The sequence below is a fragment of the Ambystoma mexicanum genome, chromosome 3q (assembly GCF_040938575.1).
Source record: "Ambystoma mexicanum isolate Mex_15411 chromosome 3q, UKY_AmexF1_1, whole genome shotgun sequence".
NCBI lineage: Eukaryota > Metazoa > Chordata > Amphibia > Caudata > Ambystomatidae > Ambystoma > Ambystoma mexicanum.
The window spans coordinates 452,256,310-452,279,791 of record NC_090926.1 but is presented as its reverse complement, the minus strand read 5'-3'; the positions used below and the strand labels follow the sequence as shown (position 1 = coordinate 452,279,791).

Genomic DNA, 23,482 nt, shown 5'->3' with positions numbered 1-23,482 from the left:
TGAATTCTCTGGTTGACTGGAAGCCAAAGCAATTTCAAACGAGCCATACATACGTGGGACCGTCAATCCATTCCACAGACCGTACCGACTGCTGCATTTTGGGTGGCTTGTAGCCTTTTCATATTTGCCTGGGTAGTACCTACTAAGAGGCTGTTACAACAGTCCAATTTTGTGTTTATGGTTGCTTCCGCAACCAGAGCCCTATTTCTTTCAGAATGTAAAGTGCGAATTTGCCACAAGTGTGTCATGTAAGAACAGGAAGAGCTTAAATGAGATACAAGTTTCTTGAAAGTTAGCTTGGAATCTAGATACACTCCAAGTGTTTTTACAAACTCAGAGACATGAATAATGTTACCTGCAATCGTAAAGCTCCTATTATTGACGATCCAGTTTTTTCAATTTAGTGCCAGTTCCAAGAATAAGAATCTCAGTTATTTTTTATCATGATTGAATGGCACCAAAAACCTAATTCACCCTATCTAGGTCTTTAGTATATGACCCAGACAACTTCAGGATGATCTGGGTGTCATCCACTTATTTAGCGAATTGCACACCAAGAGCATCCAAGAGATCACATAATGGCCTTGAATAAACATTGAACAGTAACAGTGAAAGGCAGACTTGAGAGAATCCAGCTGTGACTGAGCATCGTCCCTGACAACGTTTGCCAACCTTGGACCGAGAAATTATTTGTACCAATTGGCAACACCATTTGAGCATTTTCCAATCCTGACCAATCTGTCTGCCAACAGCTCATGATTGACCAAATCAAAAGCGTGAGTTCTAGAAGTAAAAGTAGTGTTATGCCACCTCTATCAATCATTTTGACTGTGTTGGATTTTAAATCTAAAAGCTTTGTCTCGGTATCACGTTTCTTCGGAAAGCCCGATTGTCCTAAAGCAAGAATTCCTCGTCATTCTACAAAATCCTGATATTGGTGGCAAGCAACTTTGTCAAGGATTTTCAATATATAAATAACATTCGTTATAGGCCTGTAGTTGGCATGGTCACTGGGGTCAAGATTCTACTTTTGTAGAAAAGGGGATATTCATGCCTCCTTGAAGCATTCAGGAACAACCTCCAGGAAGAAACTATTGATGAAACTGGTGATCCAAGGAACAAATGAGGTCAAGTACTCCTTAAAGAAAGATGCTGGAAAAATATCACCTTTACAAGGTGTCGGTTTCATCTCATGAACAATATTTAGTATAGCAGTATCTGATAACTGCTTAAAAAAGAAAAATGTACAATAATCTAATGTTGCTGTAGAAAGGCAGCAGGTTGTCTCAGTTTATGCCTTTATTTACCTTTTTACACGTTCTGTCATACACGATTGGTGCCAAGCTATTTTCTGTATAAATCCATCATGGATTTGTTGGATGCACTTCAGCCGGTGTTACTTTTAGTTCATGTAGAATAGAAAACAACTCTTGAATTGGATTTGGCGGCATTAATATGCTCATTCAATTTAGTCTCCTTGGCTTTAGAAATGGTCACCTTAAAGCTTTTTGCTGCAGCCTTATAGAGCATTAGAGTAAAGTCGGAAGCATGTTTTCTCCAGCTGCGTTCAGCCATACGTTTAACTTTCCTGGCTGCAAAACCTCAGATGTAAAGCAATGATTTTGAAATATGGGTGTTAAACAAGGGTGCGTGGCTGCCCCTATGTTGTACAACCTATATATAAGCGGTCCTTCTCCCCCGTCTGTTTGCAAAAGCCAATTGTCCCCCTCCCTCCGCCCCCGAGGATAGGGGACCTACCGGTGGTGGGCATGTTGTATGCGGACGACTTGGTCCCGTTTGATCGAACCTATACAGGCACGAAGAACATGCTCAATCAGTTGTCCACCTATGCCTGCCAACTAGGCCTGACCATTAACCTGGAGAAAACCAGTGTAATACTGGTTTCCAGGAATAAGGTCCACAGGACTAGGGTGGATAACTTAATTGGTACAATAGATTATATCCCGTCCTACTCCTATCTGGGCTCCGAGATCGATGCCGGGGACGACTATAATATTATAATCAACTACAAAATAAGAAGAGCAAAGTATCTTACTCTACAAGCATTCAGGTTTGCCAGAGGACATGCAGGATGTAGTATATTGGGGACTATCATGCTTTATAAGCAATGTTTTGTTCCCTCTATCCTGTACGACCTTGGAGCATTAGCTATCCAGGACCTTTCCTGGCAAAATAGGCTGGAGGGACACTTCTGGCGATCAATTTTGAGCCTGGGACCCTCCTGGTCAATGGAATATCTTCACTTAGAGCAGGGTTTAACATCCGTAAGGGGCATGGTGCTCCGGGCAAGGGGGTGCTTTTACTTAAAATCTTGATCTGGCCCAGTTTGTAAATTGCTGGCAGCCATAGGGCAGTACTACGATGAAGAGAGGGTACTCAGGGGTGCCAACTACAAGTCTCTAAATTAGACCCACTTCACAGAGATTAGTTGGACTCCTGACGTCAACAGAAATACGCCTTATAGCTACTTGAAAAAATCTTTCGAGAAACAATTTAACAAATGGGATTGGTGCAGAAATTACAATCATCTCTCGACATTAAAGGGGTATGAAGCAGTATCGCATGTGGCTCACTGATACAGGAAAACTCAATCTTCCCTGCTTCTCTGCTCCGACCCGGCCAGAAGGCTTTTTCTGCTGAAGTTACGTACAAATCAATTGCTGGTCCGGTCAGTTACGGGACCACGATTACATCTAGCTGTTGATAACAGTTATTGCTGCATATGTGTTGTAAAAGGCAAACTGGAATTGGCGAGGCATATGCTCCCACAGTGTACTAAACTGCGATCTTTGCATATGTGCAATTTGGGTGGTTTTGTGCAAAGATACGAGGGAATTGTAGCAGACTCCTTTTGGGATTACTGCTTAAATGCAGATACCACGTCTATGTAAATTGCCTTACATTGTGTGTGGCTGCATGTTAAACCTTTGAGTGAATGAGGGGTCCATTCTTGGACACCTTTGGATATGGTGGGGTACAATTTTGTTTGAGGTAATACATCATATTATTGGCGAGATGTCAGTCTTAGAATGGGACTTGAAGTGGTAGTACTCTGGCCCCCTGGGCCTTTCACTAATATGTGATATTTCCTATTGCTCTTGGATTGGAAGCGTTATATGGTAAGGCCGCTAGAATTAAGAAAGAAGAACTGCCAGTCAGGGCATTTTGTCATTGTGCCTGCAGTACCAGTTTCTACAGGACTAACTAATCCCCTGGTGTTAGAGAGATAGGTGGATCATATGGATTTTACTTACTTTTGCATGAATGTATGAATTTATTTATGAATCTATGCATTTATGAATTTGCGAATTTGTGAATTTTGTACTAACTATGTTTACGTGAGAATCGTTGCATGTAAGACCTGTATTTATTTATTCTTGTATTAGTATTTGTAAATGTATTTGGTTTAATTTTGTGTAAAGTTCTAGTTCTAAATCACAATAAACTTATTATTTTGTTTAGTTTTCTTACGGAAAATGCCACGAAATGGTGACAAAGTGTTAAAAGCATCATTGGTAGCAGTCTGAAAGTAACAAATAAAATCCTCGAGAAGTATGTTGTCCTTAAAACTTGTTAAATGAGGGATGACCAGTAGTTCAAACGCCACACGTTTAACTTTCTGGGTATTTCTAGACAAGGTCTGTTTTATACACAGAAAACTATCTGTAATAGGGAGACATACGAGTTGGAGGTCATAACACACAGAAAGAAATGGTCTGACCAAATACAGCCTTGTATATCGATGGGTGAGATTACCTGTTTTTTTTTGTCACAATCCAATCCAGGATATTACCCCTTATCCCCACTAGGTGTATCTGTTTTTACATGTTGTTTAAACGCAAGAACCTCAAAGTTTAGCAATGAGGAGGCAGCTTAATCCAAAGGATTATTTGCCCATAAATTAAAGTCTCCAAGTATCACAAAAGATGAAAGAGGTTTAGAGACAGCCCCAAGGTATGCTATATATTGTTCCTCATAGTGTGGTGTCAACATAGGGGGTCTATAAAGTACCAGAATACTAACTGTAATATGTAAAACAAAATTAATCAGTCCAAACAGAAACACTATGAATTGGAACCGTGTTACAAGAAAATGAGCCAAAACGTGTTTCGCGCTTCTTCCTCAGGACTCCCAAGTTACACTTTTGAGCAATATTTGAATGCCACCAAGATTTCAAAGAGAAATTAGTAACAGATTTCGAAATTGGTTGGGAAAAGACAATTCAAGCTCTCATTTATAAATCCTGTGCATAATGCGGAACAATATGAACATAGGTTCATAGTGACTGTTTCGACTGGTGAAAGTTCCGACACAAAAGTGTCGAAAAAAAAGTTTTGAATTCCCAAATCACCGTTTTTTTTTATTTAAACACCCATTTAACTATATCAAATTAAAATAAAACTTTACTATTTTAAAAAAAAATTCAAAACTTGTGTGTCGAAACTTTGCCCGGACACCATGAACATGTTGTTCACCTGGGGACGCCTATGAAATATTAACCTCTCTTAAATGATCCAGGGCATGAAGTAGTACCATTATGAAAAAGATGCACTTTTTAACGCACAAGTCTGCCTTTAGATTTCAGGCGGTGCGAGTTATTTTCGCAGCGCCCCTCCCCATATGCCTCTGTTGTGTTCTATTGGGTCAGCTCCATACCTGCCATGGTGACACATCCGGTGGTAAAATGAAAGCAGTGGCTTGAAGGGGATACCATCATCTACATCACAGTGATAATACACAAACTCACTGTGATGCATGCTTGAAAGAGTTCTGACTTTGTAAGACAAAATCATGTTGAAAGTGATATTAAGGAATCGGACATTCTGAGCTTTTAATTAGTACAGACAACATGTTTGCGTTCCTCAGAGGAAGATATACAATCACTCTTTTCTTAGCAGATTTTGGTATGAAAAATGTTTCTCCAGATGCAAATAGGTAATTTATCTTTTTAACTGTCTATCGATTCCCACATACTCATTATTCATGCTGTTAAAGTGCAATTTAAAATTAATTCAAAACAAAGACAAAAAATACAGTATACTATCGACCAATCCGAAAAATGCTTTGACAGTATGAGAATTAACAAAATTACCTTTTTCTCTAGGTCTTTTGCCTTAGTTTCACTTTGCTCCACCTTTCTTTTATCTATCAAATTATCTACAAGAAAAATGAATCGTACTGTAGGAGGCAATGGTACATCACATTCATCTAAAGCAGTGAAGAATCTGAACATACATTCTAATAATTTTATTTCCGACAGATTAAACTCACAATCAAGTTTCCCCAGCTTTTGGGATTGTCAATCAAATTGTGCCATAGAATGTGGTCTAGAGAAGTTTCCAGAAATTTGAAATCTGACTTCAAAATTCCAACTAAAACTCAGCACTCCTCCTGAAATCAGCTGCTCTATCAATACTACCCAAAGCCATCACCAACAATTTTCTAATCTTCTGTGGGTGTAGCAGATCTCGTCTTTGGCGATGTGAAAACAGTGGTTTATTTCTTACTTCTGGCTGCAATGGGGCTGCTAACATCCTAGGTTTGTCTTCTCCAGTGTTTTCATTTCCTCTATTCCTATTGACACCAAATGGTTATCTAAGCACTTGGGATTGTTGGTGTTAGTATTGTGGCTTTTCTACCTTCCTTTTCTGTTGCTCCTTCAAGGGAATTACGGGCTCATCGTGAGTTTGGCACTATACGTTAAAAGTGGCAGTACCAGAATTGACTCCACTTTTACTGCACAATCGAATAAACAGTTGGCGCTAATTCTGCCGGCTAAATGACTGTCAACATCTGGTGGAATTAGCCCCAGCACCGATTCCACCGGCAGAATAACTGCCAAGAGTGAAAATGGTATTTGCGCCGTATCACAAGCCTATGTAAATGCATACAAGTGAAGGGAAGACTACAAATATCCCGCACCTGACCCAAACACACTTTCCAACACCATGCTGCCACTAGCTGTCGCAAACTGGGATATGCAGGTCCTCCTGCTCCACAATGAGCTGCAGAGGCAGGATCAGCAGCACACAGCAGAGAAGAGGAGGAGACACCATGCAAGACAAGGGCACATTCGCCAGGTCACGCTCTCATCCTGGACATTAATTGACATCCAGCTGATTACCATGTACTGACTGAACAGGGAGACCATTGTAGAGCTAATCTCCCTGATCCACGACGACATGCCAGAACAGCATTTACAAAAAAACTGCCTTATCCCCGCTGCTGGAGCTTGCGTCGGTCCTACATTTCCGTGCAACTGGCACCTGCCAGCAAACTGGGCATGCTGCATGGCATGTCACTTTTCACATTTTCATATGTGCTTCTGCTGGAAGCACTCTTGCGCCATGCCTCTCGGTGCATCTCCTTGGCCACCACCCCGGCACAGATAAATGCCATGAAGGCATGTTTTTATACAGCAGCCCACCTGGCCAACGTAACTGCCACTCAGGACTGCACCCATGTGGCATTGGTCTCCCTCCAGGCATTCGAAGAGGTATACCACAAAAGGAAGCGGTATCACTCCATGAATGTCCATGTCACCTGCGATGCCGACCTTGTGATCACACACTGCTGTGCCCGCTACCCTGGTTGAACAGACGATGCTATGGGTCCTGAGGAACAGCACACTGCCTGCACACATGGAGCCACAGATCTCGCAACGTTATGTGAAAGCAGGGGTTACATGTACCACAACGTATCGATTTATGCCCTGTCAAGGCCCTGTACATGCAAGACCTGCACTCTTACCCCCACATGACAGCCACCAACCCATAGGACTAGGACATGCAGGACAATGCAGTACTATGCAGTATTATGTCAGCAATGCATAATGCCCCAACAAGCAAGCAATACACACACAGGACTGCAGGAACCACAATACAAGGGGGCACAGATCCATACATCAATGTCACAGCTCAACACTGCACCATAGAAAATGCACAACTGTCCAAAAGTAATGCCATGTAATCTATTAACGATGTATGTGAAGCCATAAAGGAAGGAACGCAGACTCTACAAACATGCACACGAACAACAAACAACCCATCAGGGCACATGCATGATAGCAACGTACAGACCCAACACAGGCTACATGTACACGGCAATGCCAATCACAGATCATGAGAATGAGGACTGCAGGTTGTGAGTTGTGTGCAAGGTGTAACACTACAGCAAATGTGTTCCCCCATAGTGAAAGGCTCTGCATCTTATAACTGGGATGGACAACCATGTTGTAAGGCAAATGCATGCATGGTGTCCATCAATATCCACTTAGAAAAGGCAACACATCCACAATGCACTGCGATGGACACCTGTGACCTTTACCCTTGCAGGTGACTCTGGAAACCCCCAGTTACCACGGCTAAAGGACAATTGAGCGCAATCCACATACGCCACAGGAGGTGGTCTACAGGAAGGCAAACATCAGGACCGGGCTGTGCATAGAGCAGACCTTTGGGATGCTGAAGGGAGTTTTCAGTGTCTACACAGGAGTGGAGGGGCCATGATGTACAGGCCAGAGAAGGATGGACACATTATTGTTGCCTGTTCCAGGCTGTCCTCATCTGCCGCGGGTGAAATGTCATGCTACCCCTGATTAGGACATGCCTCCCCCAGGAGACAACAAATCAAACCAGCAGGCGCAGTTCTGCCACAGAGTGAGCGGGAGGAGGGAAGGGGTGGTCGCCTGGTGAGGCAATTATTTATGAACACATCGAAAATCAACTGCTGCTCACCTTTGTACATAGCCACGTCTTGAATACATCACATTCTATTCTATGAACACGTATTTATTAGTGCAGTGTCAAAACATCAATTCCCAAAACCCATATATACCCACCTCCCCAATCCCCTAACACCCATACCCACCTGTTACGGATAATTTTCCTTTGTGTGCCAATTCCCTTCTACCTTAGAGACCCCCAGCTCTTTTGTCAGACTTGGGGCTTGTGATTTATTCCTCCCGAGTGAGTGGGACCATTTTCTCACTCCCTCATGTATTTTTCCGGACTAGGACCTTTGCGTTTTACTGTTTTATGGAGTCTGACAAACTCCATAAGCATCTGCTTTTTGCATAGTGACACACAGCACCTTAGGTGCAAGTGCCACTAAGTCCCTTGGACTTCTCTTAATGTTTAACCATTACCAAGAATAGTAAGATGATCCCCATCTTACTTACCTTTTTCTTTGTGGGACCAGCACACACCACCTAACGGGGAGTGCTAGGGTGGGGGGGTTACCTAGTAATTCCCTCTCCCATTTCTCATGTAAAAAATGTTACACTAACCTACTTTAAATGGCTGGTGGTAGTGGTTTACTTTTACTACCAGTGTGCATTTCTACCGCAGGCTGAACCCTCGCTGCAGTACAGCACCCATTGGTGGCCATTTCTTCCAAAATGGCCCCAGTCTTCTTTTTTCGCCATTTTCTGTTTGCTAGTTCTTTCATGACTTTTACTCTGTTAGTTGAAACCGGTTTGAGCACTTTGTGCGTTTTACCTTTGGTGGGCTTCAGACCTGAAGCCCGCCCAGGTTCCAGTGTGTCTGGAAAGGCAGGAAGTGAGGGAGGGTCCCGAAATGTCCCTGTCCTTTGTCTCTAGGTGTGCCTGAGTGAAACCAGTCCTGGTTGGCCGGCTGGCTGTCCTGGAAGGACAACCACCCTGCTGTGTGATTGGCAGCATAAGCTGTAAATGAATCGGGAAATCGCATGAAAAGTGAGGTTTTTGGAACTAGAGAGAGTCAACCACGGGAGAGGAACATCCGAAGAAGACGTGATGCCAGAGGCACCCTCCGCGACTGGGAATTGCCCGGTGAGGCCCTGCAGCTGTGCTAACCCCATTTTCATATCGAACGGGAAGGCCTCACGGGACTACTTCCGCCCTTTGGCTGGTGGGACCAACTAGGCTCAAGACAAGCTCCCATTTGGCACATCCCCTGACTTGCTGTGCCTCACCAGAGCTGCAGACGTCCAATGCCAATGGTCCTATTACCATTGACAAGTTCATCGTCTTGCGAAGTCCAAATCCGTCCAAATCTTTGTGGGCATCCAGAGGACCCTGTAGAAGCAGGAAATATTGATCCAGAGTCCTCTCACTAGAACCGAGGGAGGAAGATTCTTCCAACCAAAGTTTTCGTTCTTCATTGACGCAGAGGAAAAGTGCAGCTGAAACAAAGGAAATCCATTGCTGGGGAGTCTCTCTCCCGAGTACTGCCACAGGAGCCCACCTGACATCCTCCCTTTCGTCACCAGGAACAAGGGCCTGCCAAGCTGTAGCAAGGAGGAATACAGCTGGAATATTTTTCTTCGAATTACAGGTACTGTGGGGCTTTCACCTTTTAGCCATTAATGGTGCTTCCTATATTGCGAAGTACTTTTTGAAGTTAATCTCAACTTACCTGCACTGGCCCAACAGCTTGTGCTCTATACAAAGTAGCTCACTTGAGATACTGTGATTTCTTCTGAACTTATTAACTTTGTCAAAACATTAATTTAAGAAGTGCATCAGAACTATTGACTTTGTCTGTCCTGGCTCCCTAACGGCAATCCTCTGAAACTACTAGCTTAGGCAATACTTGTTTCCTCATAGGTTATAATTGTGGACACTATTATTGCTGGGATAACAGTTTGTAGGAGATAGGAGATTGTAATTGTTTTACAAACTGTTGAAAGTATGTTCTAAATCATATTCTAACCTTTCCTTCCTTTCAAAACTCAATAACTGATTTGTTAACTGAAATAAGTGCAATACTGACCTTTACTGAAGTCACTGTGTGTGCTGGAATATGTGTTGGCATAGGAAAAGTATTTACCAACTTTTATTGTCTTTAAAAATTGATTCATAACTTTGATTGAATGTAACTAGTAGGTAAAGCTTTGTAAAGAATGCTTGTTTAAACATTGTGTATATTATAAATAAATATTTATATATAACTTCGTAAGTGTTACTTGGCTATTTGAACTTACTGATTTCAATTGTACAGCTTTACAGCTCACATAAGTCTTGTGTAGTCCTCACCAGTTGGACTGCACCAATTCTTACCCAACACTGGTGGAAGCGGTGGGATTGGTGTAGAGTGGTTACATTGACTATTGGTTCTACTTGTGCCCAAATAAACCAACCACAAGGCTAGTTCCACCAAAACGTATAACAACTTGTAACAATGCCTAGTATGGATAACTTTAATGAAGCAGCCCTAACTGCACTAATCATTGATCAATTGAAAGATCGGTGTAGAAACAGGGGGCCAAGTTTAAAAGGAAGAATTAGTGAATTGATCACTAAGTTGTTAATCACCAACAATTGGGAAGTAGGCCTGTATCACCTACTCCCTGGGATGATCTGGAAGAAAATAAATGAGGATGTTAGATTAGAGCTTAGATCGATTCTGCTGGATTCTCAAAGGGCGAACAACCGTCCCCCCAATTGCCTGTTGTACCTCAATCACTACCTACTGTGAGCCCACAAGGTCACAAATTAAGTACTGAATATATCACTCTTGAAGGAATATTAGAACTCCAATTCCAAACACTTGCAGTGCTCTCTGAAGAAAAAGAGATGAGACTCAGAAAAAGAAATGCAGTATGAATATGAGATGAAAAAGATGTCGCTTAATTCTGCATCCTTTTCAGGGTCATCTCTGTCTATTAGTCCCAAGAGACCACGCTTACCAAAAGAGGCTGTGATTATGTATGATCCTAAACTTGATGTGTTGGATTGGCTAGGTACATTTGAATTCACCTATAGTTTGTAAGAGATAAGAGGGAATGATTTAGTTGGATGGTTGAGGTCTATGCTCCCCCAGAATGGTTGTGATGCTATTATGGAGTTAAATGCCAGTGACAGGAAAGACTATGAGCTAGTCAAGCTGGCATTAATAGCCAGATTTGGGAAGACCCCTTCACAGTACCTTAAAAGGTTTAGAAGCCTTAAAAAGACTGATGGTGCCCTTTGAGATACCTGGGTGTATGAGCATTTAAAAAAGTAGATGGCTGGGTTAAGGGTTACAGAGTGAACAACTTTGAAGGAATGAGAAACCTGTTTTTACTTGAAAATATGTTGATGCCTGCTCTCCTGAGCAGAGACAGCATTTGGCTGACTCTAAGGAGCTTGATCCTAAGAAACTAGCACAAGCTGCTGACTTATGGGTAGCCAACATGACTACTCGGATTCTGGGGCAACTCATAAAAAGGAAGAAGGGAAGCAGCACAAGAAAGAGCGGGTAAATAAGGTTCAAACGCCAACCATCCAAATGAGGGCTACAAACACCATAAGGGTAAATCCCATGGGAAACCATACAGGGCAAGTGAACCCTCTGGGGCCCACCCAGAGGGAGGTAATCAGAAACCCCCGTTTCAGAAATCATTTGGTAAATGTGTTTGTGGGTCTACTGACCATGTGAACTGGGATCCTAGATGTAAGGGTAAACCTTCAGGTGTCCACACTGCCTCCTTAGTCTTCGCCTCAGTGGTTGAAGCACCTATGGCCAGTGCACACTTTCACTTACTGGCTGAAGAACCCATTGGAGTTCAAGCCAATGTTTCTTTAGTGTCCTTGGGTCTGTGGGAACCATGCCTGACAACACAAACTAATACTACAAGGACAGTTTACTTGTAAAGGATCAGGAGACTGCTGCCATTAGAGACACTGGGGCCAGCATTACAGTGGTTGATGACAGTTTTTTCAAACCTGAGGATGTAGCCAAGGCTTCCAAAGGACCCAGTAAACTTGCTGGAGGCCCTATCCAAATGGTTCCTATTGCCAGCACTCATCCAGTATGACAATATGACTGAGAATCTCTGTCAGCGTACAAACTGAAGTACCTGGGAGAGTCCTGTTGGGTAATGACTTAAACGCTCTTGAATTAGTGTCTAGTACCCCCAGGCCTCCCAGCAAAAAGAAACAGGAGCTGAAGAGACTCAGTTTGAGATCAGGGAGAAATCTGGCATCTCAAACAAGCAGACAGGCCAACCTTCCACTTCTAAGAAGAGTAAAGGCTCAAAAGAGAAATCCAGTGTCTCTGGAAAGAAAAAGGGTCTCCAACCCAAACCTGTACTGAAAACCAGGACTTCCCCAAGAGGACAGTACCAGGTCACACCTGTGATCCCCTCCCTAGCTGAGGGGATCAAACAACTCCTGAAAGCCCAGTGACCGGTGACACAGAACCGGAGGAGAGCCTTCTCTACATAAGAGATCTGGATCCTAGAGACCATTCTGAGCTGCAAACTTTACTTGCAGAAGGTGAACCCTCTACGGAAGACTTCAGCAGAGGACAAAGAGTGTCTGAGACAACAGGCAGCTTCCCAGCTGGAAGGGCAAGAGCCAGGGAAGCGTATCCTATACTGGGAGGATGGCCTCCTCTACAGTGAGCCTACAGAGTCTACCCCAGGGGACTTCAGGCGACTCGTAGTACCTCAGGAGGTCAGGCCCAAGTTCCTACAACAAGCACATGAGATTTCTCTGGCTGGTCACTTGAGCTCCAAGAAGACCAACAAGAGGCTTTCTCTGTACTTTTACTGGCCCAAGATGGGCGCAGATGTTGACAAACATTGTAGGAGCTGCCACCTGCCAGACCTCTGGCAAAAGTGGATCCAAGAATGTGGCACCTTTAGTACCCCTCCCAGTGGTGGGAGTCCCTTTTGAGAGGATGGGGATTGACATTGTTTGTCCCCTAGACCCTCCAACCACCTCAGGCAACCAATTTATACTGGTTTTGGTAGACCATGCTAACAGATACCCAGAGGCCATACCTATAAGAACTGTTACTGTCCAAGTAGTAGTTAAGGCCCTCCTTGGTATTATGACCAGGGTGGGGTTTCCCAAGGAGGTTATCTCCAACAGGGGGTTACATTTTATGTCCCACTACATGCAGACCATGTGGAAAATCTGTGGGGTGACCTACAAGTTCTCATGTCACACCGCTCCCCGCACAAGCTACGTCTCTTCCTACAAAGACACGCCCCCCCACGTCCACAGCCTCTTCTCAACCAGCACCCAAACACACACGTCCCGACAGGGGTACCTTATTACCTTATCAGGTGACACGCTATGGGGCACGGCGTGGCATGCTCGGCAGGGCTGGAGTTTATCGCCCTTCATGTTTGTGGCAAGCGAACTGGAGGCTGCATCACAGAAACGCACGGAGGACTGCGCGACCCAGCGCGGCTCGGAGCACGTGACTCGTTGCCTAGCAATTCTCAACACTTGGGTACACGTGTCACGTGACAGTGGTCACGTGTTTCCTTTCCATGGATAAAAGGAGTCCGGTTACGGAAAGCATTGCTTCACAGCTGTTCTCTCTGGATCACGTGTTGCTTACGCTTCGTTTCTAGACTCCTTACCTCATCTGACCTCGGCTTTGTTCTACAGATCGCTCAGTGCCTAACTCTTGTCTGCTTTGGAACTTTGGACTAATTGTTGACGAACTATTTTGCCCAACGGATTGCTTGTGTCTTGCCCCTTTACTACCTTGGAATTTGGATCCACTGATGCCGACCTACGCTCTGCCCTACGGACGGCCTTGTGTTTAGCCCCTCGGACTGCTCTGGTGCTCTCTACGTTTCATGTGTTACAACAGGACTCCGGTCCTGTCTTAGGTGGTTACCTGCCCGTCTCTGCTGCCACGTCTGCCCGGACCCGCTGCCCCTTTCTGAACAACTGGCTAACGTCTACTTTCGATTCCCTGGGACAACGCTCCAGTACTCACAGGTATTTAGTGCCCTGGATATTCTCACTAAGATTACTACATCCTGTACAGTTACATAACCTTATACCTTCCTTTGCAGCGCTCCAGGGGTTCTTCCGGTTGTTCCAGAGTCCTGGCTCTACGGACTACCTTCTTTGGCCCTAAGCATCACTCTGGCGGTATTACCGTAATTGTCAGTCTGATACTTGGGAACAGAGGGATAGCCCATACTCTGCACGACCAACAGCTGCGTAACATCTCAACAGTCTACCATCCCCAAACCATTGGGTTGGTGGAGAGGTTAAACAGAACTATGAAGAGCATGATAGGTGCCTTAGAAGAAAGTAGGACCTTCTACTGCAATGCCTTTTATTTGCTTATAGAGGTGCCTCAAGATGGAGTGGGTTTCAGCCCCTTTGAGCTCCTCTATGGTCATCCAATCAGAGGCCCATTGGCCCGTATCAAAGGAGGGTTGGGGCATACTCCTTCCCTACAGCCAGTCATGTCACTGACTATGTGCTAGGCCTTAGAAAGGGGATGGCACTAATTATGAAGCATCAGAAAACTTAAAATCTGGTCAGGCTCTAGTCAAGCATTGGCATGACCAGAAAGCCAACATGGTGGAGTTTACTCCAGACCAGTTAGTATTAGTTATGGTTCCTACAAGGCAGAGGGCCTTACAGGACAAATGGATCGGACCCTTCAGGGTTGTAGGCAAACTTGGAGAGGTAAATTATTTAGTGGACTTGGGCAACCCAAAGAGGCCCTAGGGTCTATCACACTAATCGTTTGAAGGCTTATGTCACCAGACCAGAACTAGGAGCTTTGCTTTTAGCCTCTGCTCAAGGAGGAGAGTGAATCTCTCTCTGGTCTCCTCAGTGGACAACCTTCAGATGGAACCATTGAATGAGTTAAAACTCTCTTCAGATCTGATAATGCAGCAACAGTAGGAGTGCATATCTCTATTAAGTCAGTTTGCCTCCCTGTTATCACCGACACCAGGCTTGACCCCTTGGGGCCAGCATGATATCCTCACTGTAAATCTCCCTGTCAAAAGTATGGGCCATAGAATGTCCGATCATGTCAGAGTACATATAAAAGAGGAGGTCAACAAGAGGCTTGACCTTGGGATTTTTGAGCCATTACCAGTCCATAGGCTAGTCCAGTTGTGCTATTGCCATCTTGCCGAGTAGGCGCATTACCTTCCTTGATGACCGTGCAATAAGGGATCTGCGTTAGTACGTTTTGGCCCCTCCCGTTGGAAGGAAAGACCATAGTGTCTTTTGTCTGAATTACTGCTCTGAGGAACTGCTTTTGATGAATGGGTAGTAGGCACAACTTCTTTTCATCAATAGAAAAGCCCCGCTGATGCAGAAGAGGTATGGTTATCTGTTTATTTTGCAGACATATTTCTGGTGTTTCTCCTGTTATCAGCCAGTCGTCCAGACAAGGGTACACTGGTATACTTTCTCTGCCCAGGTGCACCGCCACCATTGAGAGCACTTTCGTGAATACACAAGGGGCTGATGAGATCCCAAAGGTAAGCACCTTGAATTGGTAGTGCGTTGAGACTACTTTGAACTTTAGATATCGCTCCTTTATGCTTGAGGCATTTCAGAAAATTCTTGCACTTAGAACATTAACTTCTAGAGATATTATATGGATCACATTGCCTCCGGTTAACAATTACCGGATGGTACTTCAAGTTCAATCCACAAAAATTTCTGAACTAATTTGGGCGCACAGAAGAGGGGTCACATCCATTCGAGGGTGATCCTTCTTTGGCCGCAAAATCCCAAACACTTCCCCAACATGTCGGAGAGACAAATGGCCTCAACAAAGAATGTGATCACATGCCAATGATTTCAAGCATTTTGGGCTGGATTAGTACTCCTGAAATGAATGGAGACAAGAGCCTAAATCGCTCATTTATGCTTGAGGCATTTCAGAAAATTCCCACTTTAGATATTTACAATGTACTGGCAGCATTGAAATATGAAAGCATGCATCTTTCGCATCCAGTGTTGCCATGAAGTCTCCCTCTTTTGAGAAGTGGGATTACTTCCTGCAATGTTGTCATTCTAAGCCTGTATTTGACATAAGTGTTTGCAGGTCTGAGGTCAAGCAATGGGCAGTTGGCTTTCTTTGGAACAAGGAAGTACACAGAATTGATACTTTTGTTTAGCTCAGATGGTGGGACGAGATCTTGGGCTCTTGTGGCGGGTCAGAAGTAGTAGACATTTGAAATATGTTTTTAATTTAAAAAATAGGAAATCTCCTACCTTTCCCTACTTCTATGGGGTGCCCCTAGCTAACAAAATGAGCTAAGGTGCTTGTCAGTTTTCAGTGAAATGTCTTAAAAGAGTATGTCCACTGTCAAAACTAACTAAGCAATCCTATCACTATTACTAACTAAAGGCAGGAGAAATACTACTTCACCTGAGTTTTGCCTTGAGCAACTTTTTGTTCAATAATGGTCCTTTAAATAGTCTCTTGTGACTTCCTTAATCAGTTCATACAGTTATCTCAAGACTTCTTAAGCGTTGGTTTCTTCTGAATATGGAATTCCTTTGTCTCTGTATTGATATCTTCTCCCTTGATAATGTTTTTCTTTTGCTTAAGACTTTCCTCTTTGATTTTGTAATAAAGCTGTATTCTCTCCTTGCCCAAAGGTATGGTTATTCAACCCTTCAGAGTCTATCTCGTGAAGTTCTTTTCCTTTTTATACAGTCTACTCTCCATTTCCTCTGTATTACATATTTCTTTGAGCATATATTTCAGTTTATCTGTTTCTCTTGTAACCTCCTCTTTCTTTTTACTTGGACTGTGCCGAGTATGAATACACTTCTAGTGATTCTCATTCCCTTCGGTTTCTCTCACTGTTATCGTCTCTTTAGTTTGCTAGGGCTGAGTATAATTGCTCTCACAATGATTCTTATTCACTTGTCTTGCTTCCACTGGGATTGTATCTTTGTCTTGCTTGAGATGAACATAAGCACCTTGATAATGAGTATCCTCGTATCCTCGCCTCTTTATCGTCACTGAGACTAGTATGAACACTCTTGTAATGATTTGATACCTCCCTCCTGGGTCTCCTGCTTTCCCAGTTACCCGACAACAGTCACCGGGATGTCTCTTAGTTCGTGTCTGGCTCCTATTTTTGCCTACCCGACTTACTTTCTTCGTTTGGTTTCTAGTCTTCCATCTCTTCTGTTCGGGTAGCTCTCTGGTATTCGTTATACCGGGTCATCACGTTCCTTCATTCACCTTGTGGTCTCGGGGTTGTTATAAGGGCCTCTCATTCCACCACGCTTTCTCTGTGGGTATGTCACCACTGGTGCCTACTCTCTCGTCTTCTTATCTGACACGCTACGTCCAACTCTTCGGCTTCCCAGCTGATTCAAACTTTGGGCGGGTTTCCTGGAGTTCACAGTCTCTTCCCCTTTAAAACTTCGATGTCGCTGTGGGCCTTCCCCCGTCTGTCTCTCTCTCTCTCTCTCTCTCTCTCTCTCTCTCGTCCTGAAGGTACTTATCGTTCTTATTACTTCTCATCCCAGCTAAATGGTGTTTTCCATATAAAGGGATAGTTACAGATTCTGTATTTCAATAACGCATCCTTGTTCTTTCTCATATAAACCTTGGTAGAATATGTCTGAAGAGGTGATATTGGAGGGATCTTTACAAAGTTTGTCATAGGAACAGGAGTCCTAGTCCCCACAGGGGGGAATCTCTCCCAGAGAGGTCCTGCTTACCTCTACCCCTATGGAGGGTGTTACGGAGAGGGCTCAACTAACTATCCTCACAGAGTGGGGGCTCCTCCTTGAGAAGAAAAGATGAATTCCCTCGATTCGGGTCACTCCCTACTGCAGTAGTGTCTCTACTTCGGCTGGCAGAATTATTGATGGTCTAATGGTATTTTCTTGTATCTTGATGGGAGATCATGTGGTTGTTCTTGAAACTCCATGCAATACCTGTGTTTTACTGTTGACCACACCCACTTGTCCGGCGAGGCACCCTCCCATAAGTAGGCAAATGATGTAGTGTGACCCCCTACCGGGGAGGAGACCTGAAGAAGGAAATCATTGTTTTGCGAGTGTGGCCAAACCAAGAGTGGATTGGCCTCTAGCCCTGCTACAGTCCCTTCCCAATTGTCTGGGAAATGATGATTGAGATGTGGACAATTGTCCCTGGATGGGGAACCACATGGAGGAACATGCACCCAAGGTATAGCCAGACTGGCCTGAGGTTCTAGGGTAGCTTTGGATACGAAAAGTAAAGTGGTAGGGTTTATTTGAAATCCGTCCCAATGTCTTCAGTGTTTTGTGTTCTTTTTTGCAGTTTTGAGAGCATATTCTACTGCTTTACCAAATAAGACATTGTCCTCCACAGGCATACTTAGCCGTGTGGCCTGGGGCTCTGGTCTAAAACCAGAATTCCTTAGCCACGCGTGTCTTTTTATCAGAGTGCCATTCTATCTTCTGTAACCATTCTATCTGCAGTGTGTTCTTGATAATGGTGTTAGCCGTATGTTTGCCCTCTGTGAATGGCTTAAGCATTTCAGACCTAAGGGGCTAATGGAAGCCGCTAACAAGGTCCTCCATAAAGTCCCACAGTGCCCTACTAAAGCTTGCCATAAGTATTGGATTATTGGCAAATCAAATTTGGTAAGCAGCAGATGTTGCCACCTTTTCCCCTAGGGCATAAACCCTCTTAATCTCCTTATCAGGACGTGGCTAAGGGTGCCCCACCACTTTTACAGGTAGTAGTAACTACCAATGAATCAGGTTTGAGGTGCCCTCTGATAGAGGGTCTGTAGGTGCTGGCTTAAACTGTTTTTCAATGCATGTGTTAACAGCTTTGGTTAGAGCTGGACTAGACGGTGTCAATTTCCTCTTGACTTAAGTAACAGAATATATTGACTTGTTTTTTCTCAATGAGAATGTCATCAACGTAATCTGTGTCTTCTCCAGACACATGAGTGGCGATTTTGAAAAAAATCAGCTGCCCTTTTAAGGAGTTCCTTATACATAATATGATGATCTATGGGGGGAAAACATAGGGTCAACCATGATGTCTGGAGATGGAACAGTAAAGTCATCTGGCTATGTGCATATGTCCTAAGCAAGCTCTTCCTCTCCTCTGCATACACCTGAATTATGGACTCCTCATACGTGTGTGTAATTGTTTTTGGGGGGAGGGGGAACTTCCTCCTCCTGTACAACAGGTTTACATTTGATTGGATATTTGTCCAAAAAGTGCATCAATTAAGCCATTTCATCTAGTGTTTTTTCAAACCTATTCGTTGTCCATGCACTACTAGAAAGAGTGAAATGCAGTGGGAAGACCACTTCCTCCTCTTGACTTTCCTGAGCTTGTTTCATCTTCTTTAGGGTAGCCACTAAAACAGAGGTGCTACCTTTGTAACCCAATTTTAGTTTTATGAGACGATCATCAAATCGGTTTGTTTTGGTGCATATGACAATGTGTGTGTAGCAATCTTCAGCGTGGAACCAGATACATTTAGTGTCTGATGTTTTTTAAACATGCAACGCAAGAGAACCACTCGGCATAGAAGTTCTTGGAGCCAACAAACCCCTTGCTGAGGTTACGTGTTCCACCAAAGTCTTTGTGCCTTTTGACGAATGCGTTGAAACAGCAGAAGTGGGAGTTGGATGTTTCTGTGAAGTGGTATGCTTCTGTTTGTTCAATGTCAACGCAATGTGCGCCGAGGTCACCCCCATGCAGGTGTTTCATGTTTGGCTTTGTCGCCAAGGGACGCCTCCATAACAGAGAGTGACGCCAGCCATTTGAAGCTGGGACAGCCATTCAGAAATCTTCAGTTTCTATATCCAACGTCTCTTCGGTATCATTAATGAAACGGGACAGTCCTGTTCAGCCTCAGACTCCTCCACGCCGGCACGGTATTCTGTCGATAACAGCCCGATGTGTGCAGGCCACCCAGCGCTTTGATAGTCGATCAAGCGTCTTCGGTTTCAAGAGCTTACATGCACAATATTAATTCTCCTGGTGATCTCTACGAAGACAATGGTTACACACATTGTGTGTATCCTTGCAGGGAAACTTAGTTACATGTGGAACAAAATTTAAATGGAGTGGTTAAAGCTGGTGAACAGTGAGATGATATGAATTATGGGGGAAATGTATGGAGACATTCTCCTATATGGTGTCAAGTGTTTTCCCCCCACCTCTTCCTACTGCTCAGGTGAAGAGTTGTAGGCCATTGTGTGTCGAACCTCCAGATCCCTCGGGAAACGCATGCAAAGCTGTTGTCGAAAGTTGACAGTACTATTGAGCGTTCTTAGCAAAGAAGGCATTAAAAAGTATTAATTAGTATTATATAAATGCTTGATCACGAGCAAAAATCTCGATAGCTAAGAACTCAGCAAAGTGAAACCATACAGATGGCAGAAAAAAAACAATCCGAGTACTGTGACGTGTGAAGGATCATGGATACAAGTACAAGTCACAGTAGGGATAGTATTAGAGGAACGCCCCGTCAACGTCCCTTTTCGAAATAAAAAAAAAGAAATCATGTAATACTCCGAACCAAACACTATATGTCGGCCTATGCAAAGCATGTGATTATAAGCAGATTCACAAGCCTCAGAAATATACAGATGCATAAATAGTTGACAACTGAATTCTTTGAGAACTGCTTAGAGTAAAATCAGAGAAGGAATTTATGAACAAATGACATGCCTCTTGGCAATGTTCTTTCTGATGGATGTTGCCTCCCACGAATTCCTCATCTATGATATACCATTCTCCAGCAAAGCTGATCTTCATTTCCGCAAACAGTGGGCACAGTGTGGCTCCACCCGATGCCCCTACATGCTGACATGACGTCAGGAACAGTATATCTCTAAGCTCCATAGCCCATGACCTCAGTTGTACTTTTTCCCCTAGCACTACTTTACTGAAGGGCTGCAGAACTCATGAAGAGGTACTAGCTATCCTGCAAAAGGGGCAGGTTTGGAGGGCAATGAGGAATCCATGGGAATAACATACATCAGAAAAAAACAATACCAAGAGGTAAATAATTTTGTCTTCTAATTGATTATTTCCTCCACCAGATTCTTCATCTATGATAGACTCCCATAGCAGTATGTGGATCTGGAGGGGGCGGGGGGGGGAAGAGGATACAACCTAAGCCAGACAACTCTAGAAAACCACATAGGCAATGAAGATGAAGCCTACAGACGCTTGGCTAATGACCAAAATAAGGGCCCCCCCTCTATAGGGCAGAGTCTCTGGCAGACTGAGCCCTGAGACCTTCGGGGACATCCTTCCCAGCCAGATCATAGCATTCCAAGATGTATGCATAGAATCATCCACATTGACAAGGTCAGTTTGGTCACAGCCCTGCCAGCAATGGGACAAGCTAAACCCACAAAATGTTATTCAACTATCGGACGTCCCTAGCCCGAGAAACATAATAGCTCTGCAAGCCACTGTGCCCAGCCGATGGAATCGCTCCTCTGCCTTGGAAGGATGAGGCAGAGGAAATGAAACACTGGAAGATGGATCTTTTGAGAGGGATGAAAGTCTGAGACCACTTTTAGGAAGTGTGCCAAATAGCGGGAATTCGTTCCCTTTTTTTCGCAAAGGGGACCCTCACACGCCCACACACACTCCATCACTCTGTGAGGTTAGGCTCTGCAACACCCTCCCTAGGGGTCAAGGCAAGTGGCACCTCACCAGGGGAGACTGCCCCTTTGGGGACAATGACTAACGTTCATGTGAGAAACTCCTTAAAATACATCCCAAGAATACCTCTTTGAACATACCTTATGAAGATTGGTATGAAGAAAAGATAGTACGTGTTACTGTCATCACAAAACAAATTATTTATTTAAATGAAGAAGCCCATTTAACTGGGGCCGGGAGGATAGCTCAGGGGCAACATGCTCGCCTTGGAAGTAAGACGACACACAGCAACACAGGTTTGATCCCTGAGCCCGCGCTTAGAAACCTCTGGGTATTAAGCGCGTTATAACTAACCAATTACAAATAGGACGAAAAAGAGGATATGGAGGAAAAGAGAGAAGCTGCCTGACAGAGGGCGAGACGTGCGCTGGGGAAGTCAGATAGCTATGCCACAAGTGAAATCGCTATTTGCACTTTGTGAGGCTTACTAGATAGACCACTATTTTTGTGCTAGGCCAAGGCTTGCTTTGCGCACTTTTGTTATTAAATAGCCCGTAGAATTGAAAGCACTTAGCTGCTCAATTGTGGAATACCTGAATGCCAACGTTCTTTTGTAGAAATGATTCTGTGTATGACTATAAAACCACAAAATATTCTTGTTAGAAATCAATATGTTGCTGCCTTTAAGAACAGAAAAATGAATGATCACTGTATTGCTGCCTTTAAGAACTGGAAAATAATCGGAAATAGCTAGATTGTAAATCGCATTAACTACCTGCTTTAGCATTTACAATCCAAGCTCCCCAGGTGAACATACATTTGTCTGTGTGAGACTTTTAGACCAGCGCTCTACGTATTGCTTTATTTTTTCTGTGAAAAGACTGGGCATGGAAAACTACCTTTCCCAGTAGCCCCAGCATTCTACTAAGGAAGTGACCATGCACATCAGATCCGGCGCATGTGAGGCAAGCCCAGTCTTTGCCAATCCTTGCTGGAACTTGGCAAACCGGCCCCAGGAGATTACCGATTCTATCAAATGCTTCTTACCCTTACTAATATCTTACTCATTACTTGTGTACCACCCACAGACCTATATGTAATGACCTCTTAGTTTTCTTTTTCCTACCATTAATGTGAAGTTAAAACAGTTATCCTATACAACCTCTCCCAAGTCTGTAGTCACAAACACTATGGGTTATTCCACAGAGCTAAACTTACTACTAGCCATTCAGACAGCTAAACAGATGGCTACTGTAGCCCGCTATTTAGTAACGAAGGCAGGCAGACTAGTGGATCCACAGACACTGCGGAAAGCTTATGCAAACACCTGGCATCAAACACACAGACCGACTATGATTTGACTGATTCACAACAAGATGAAGACCACGGTCATCTCCACCTTCGCGCTATACCCTCAGAGTGTAACCCGAACATGGAGATTCTACCAACAAAAAGCCTAAGCCACCCTCTTCAGGATGAAATACTAGCACCTACCCCCGCTAGAAACCTGCTAAATATTTCTCTGAGAGACCTCCCCGACAGCGCCAAAATCCAAACCTACACTCCCACCTACCAGGGTACACAAGCCAACAACAAAGACTCAATCAAGGAACCTTTATTTCGGCCCATAAGTCCTCAGCCCATGAAAACACCAATTGAGAGGAAATAACAAATCCAGTGTCTATAAAAACACTTACGCTAGCTTTACTAAAAAAAGTAGACCGCTTAACTAACATGTCCTTGAAATTTAGGAAGACATTGTTCCACATGACCTTGACATGTTATTCCTGTCCGAAACCTGCATCATTGATGCTAGTGGCCCAATGACCACTCTAGCCACTCCGGAGGGCTATTACATGTTTTGCCAAAATTGAGAACAGGGGCTCGGAGGTGGAGTGTCAATTATTACCAAAAACATAATTACGATCTTCAACTCCGAACCACTGTAACAACTATGAGATCCTGCATTTAAAAACGACCCCTACTGCATGTAGCAGTGTCAATTTTATATTGATTTACTGGCTTTCTGTGGAGACGTCTTCCTTTAACGAGAATATTGTTCGACTCATATCTGATCAGAATGGGCCAAACAACGCCACTCTTTCTAGGAG

The 23,482-nt window shown here is 43.9% G+C and overlaps 1 protein-coding gene across 1 annotated transcript in view; it reads right to left on the bottom strand.

Moving 5' to 3' along the window:
- The window catches only part of DIAPH1 (diaphanous related formin 1), a 1,645,861-nt gene that overhangs the window by 719,153 nt on the left and 903,226 nt on the right, over nucleotides 1-23,482 (bottom strand). The window contains exon 14 of the mRNA XM_069654133.1: nucleotides 5,114-5,178. Coding sequence (XP_069510234.1) covers nucleotides 5,114-5,178 — 65 coding nt within the window. The remainder of the gene's footprint in view (nucleotides 1-5,113; nucleotides 5,179-23,482) is intronic.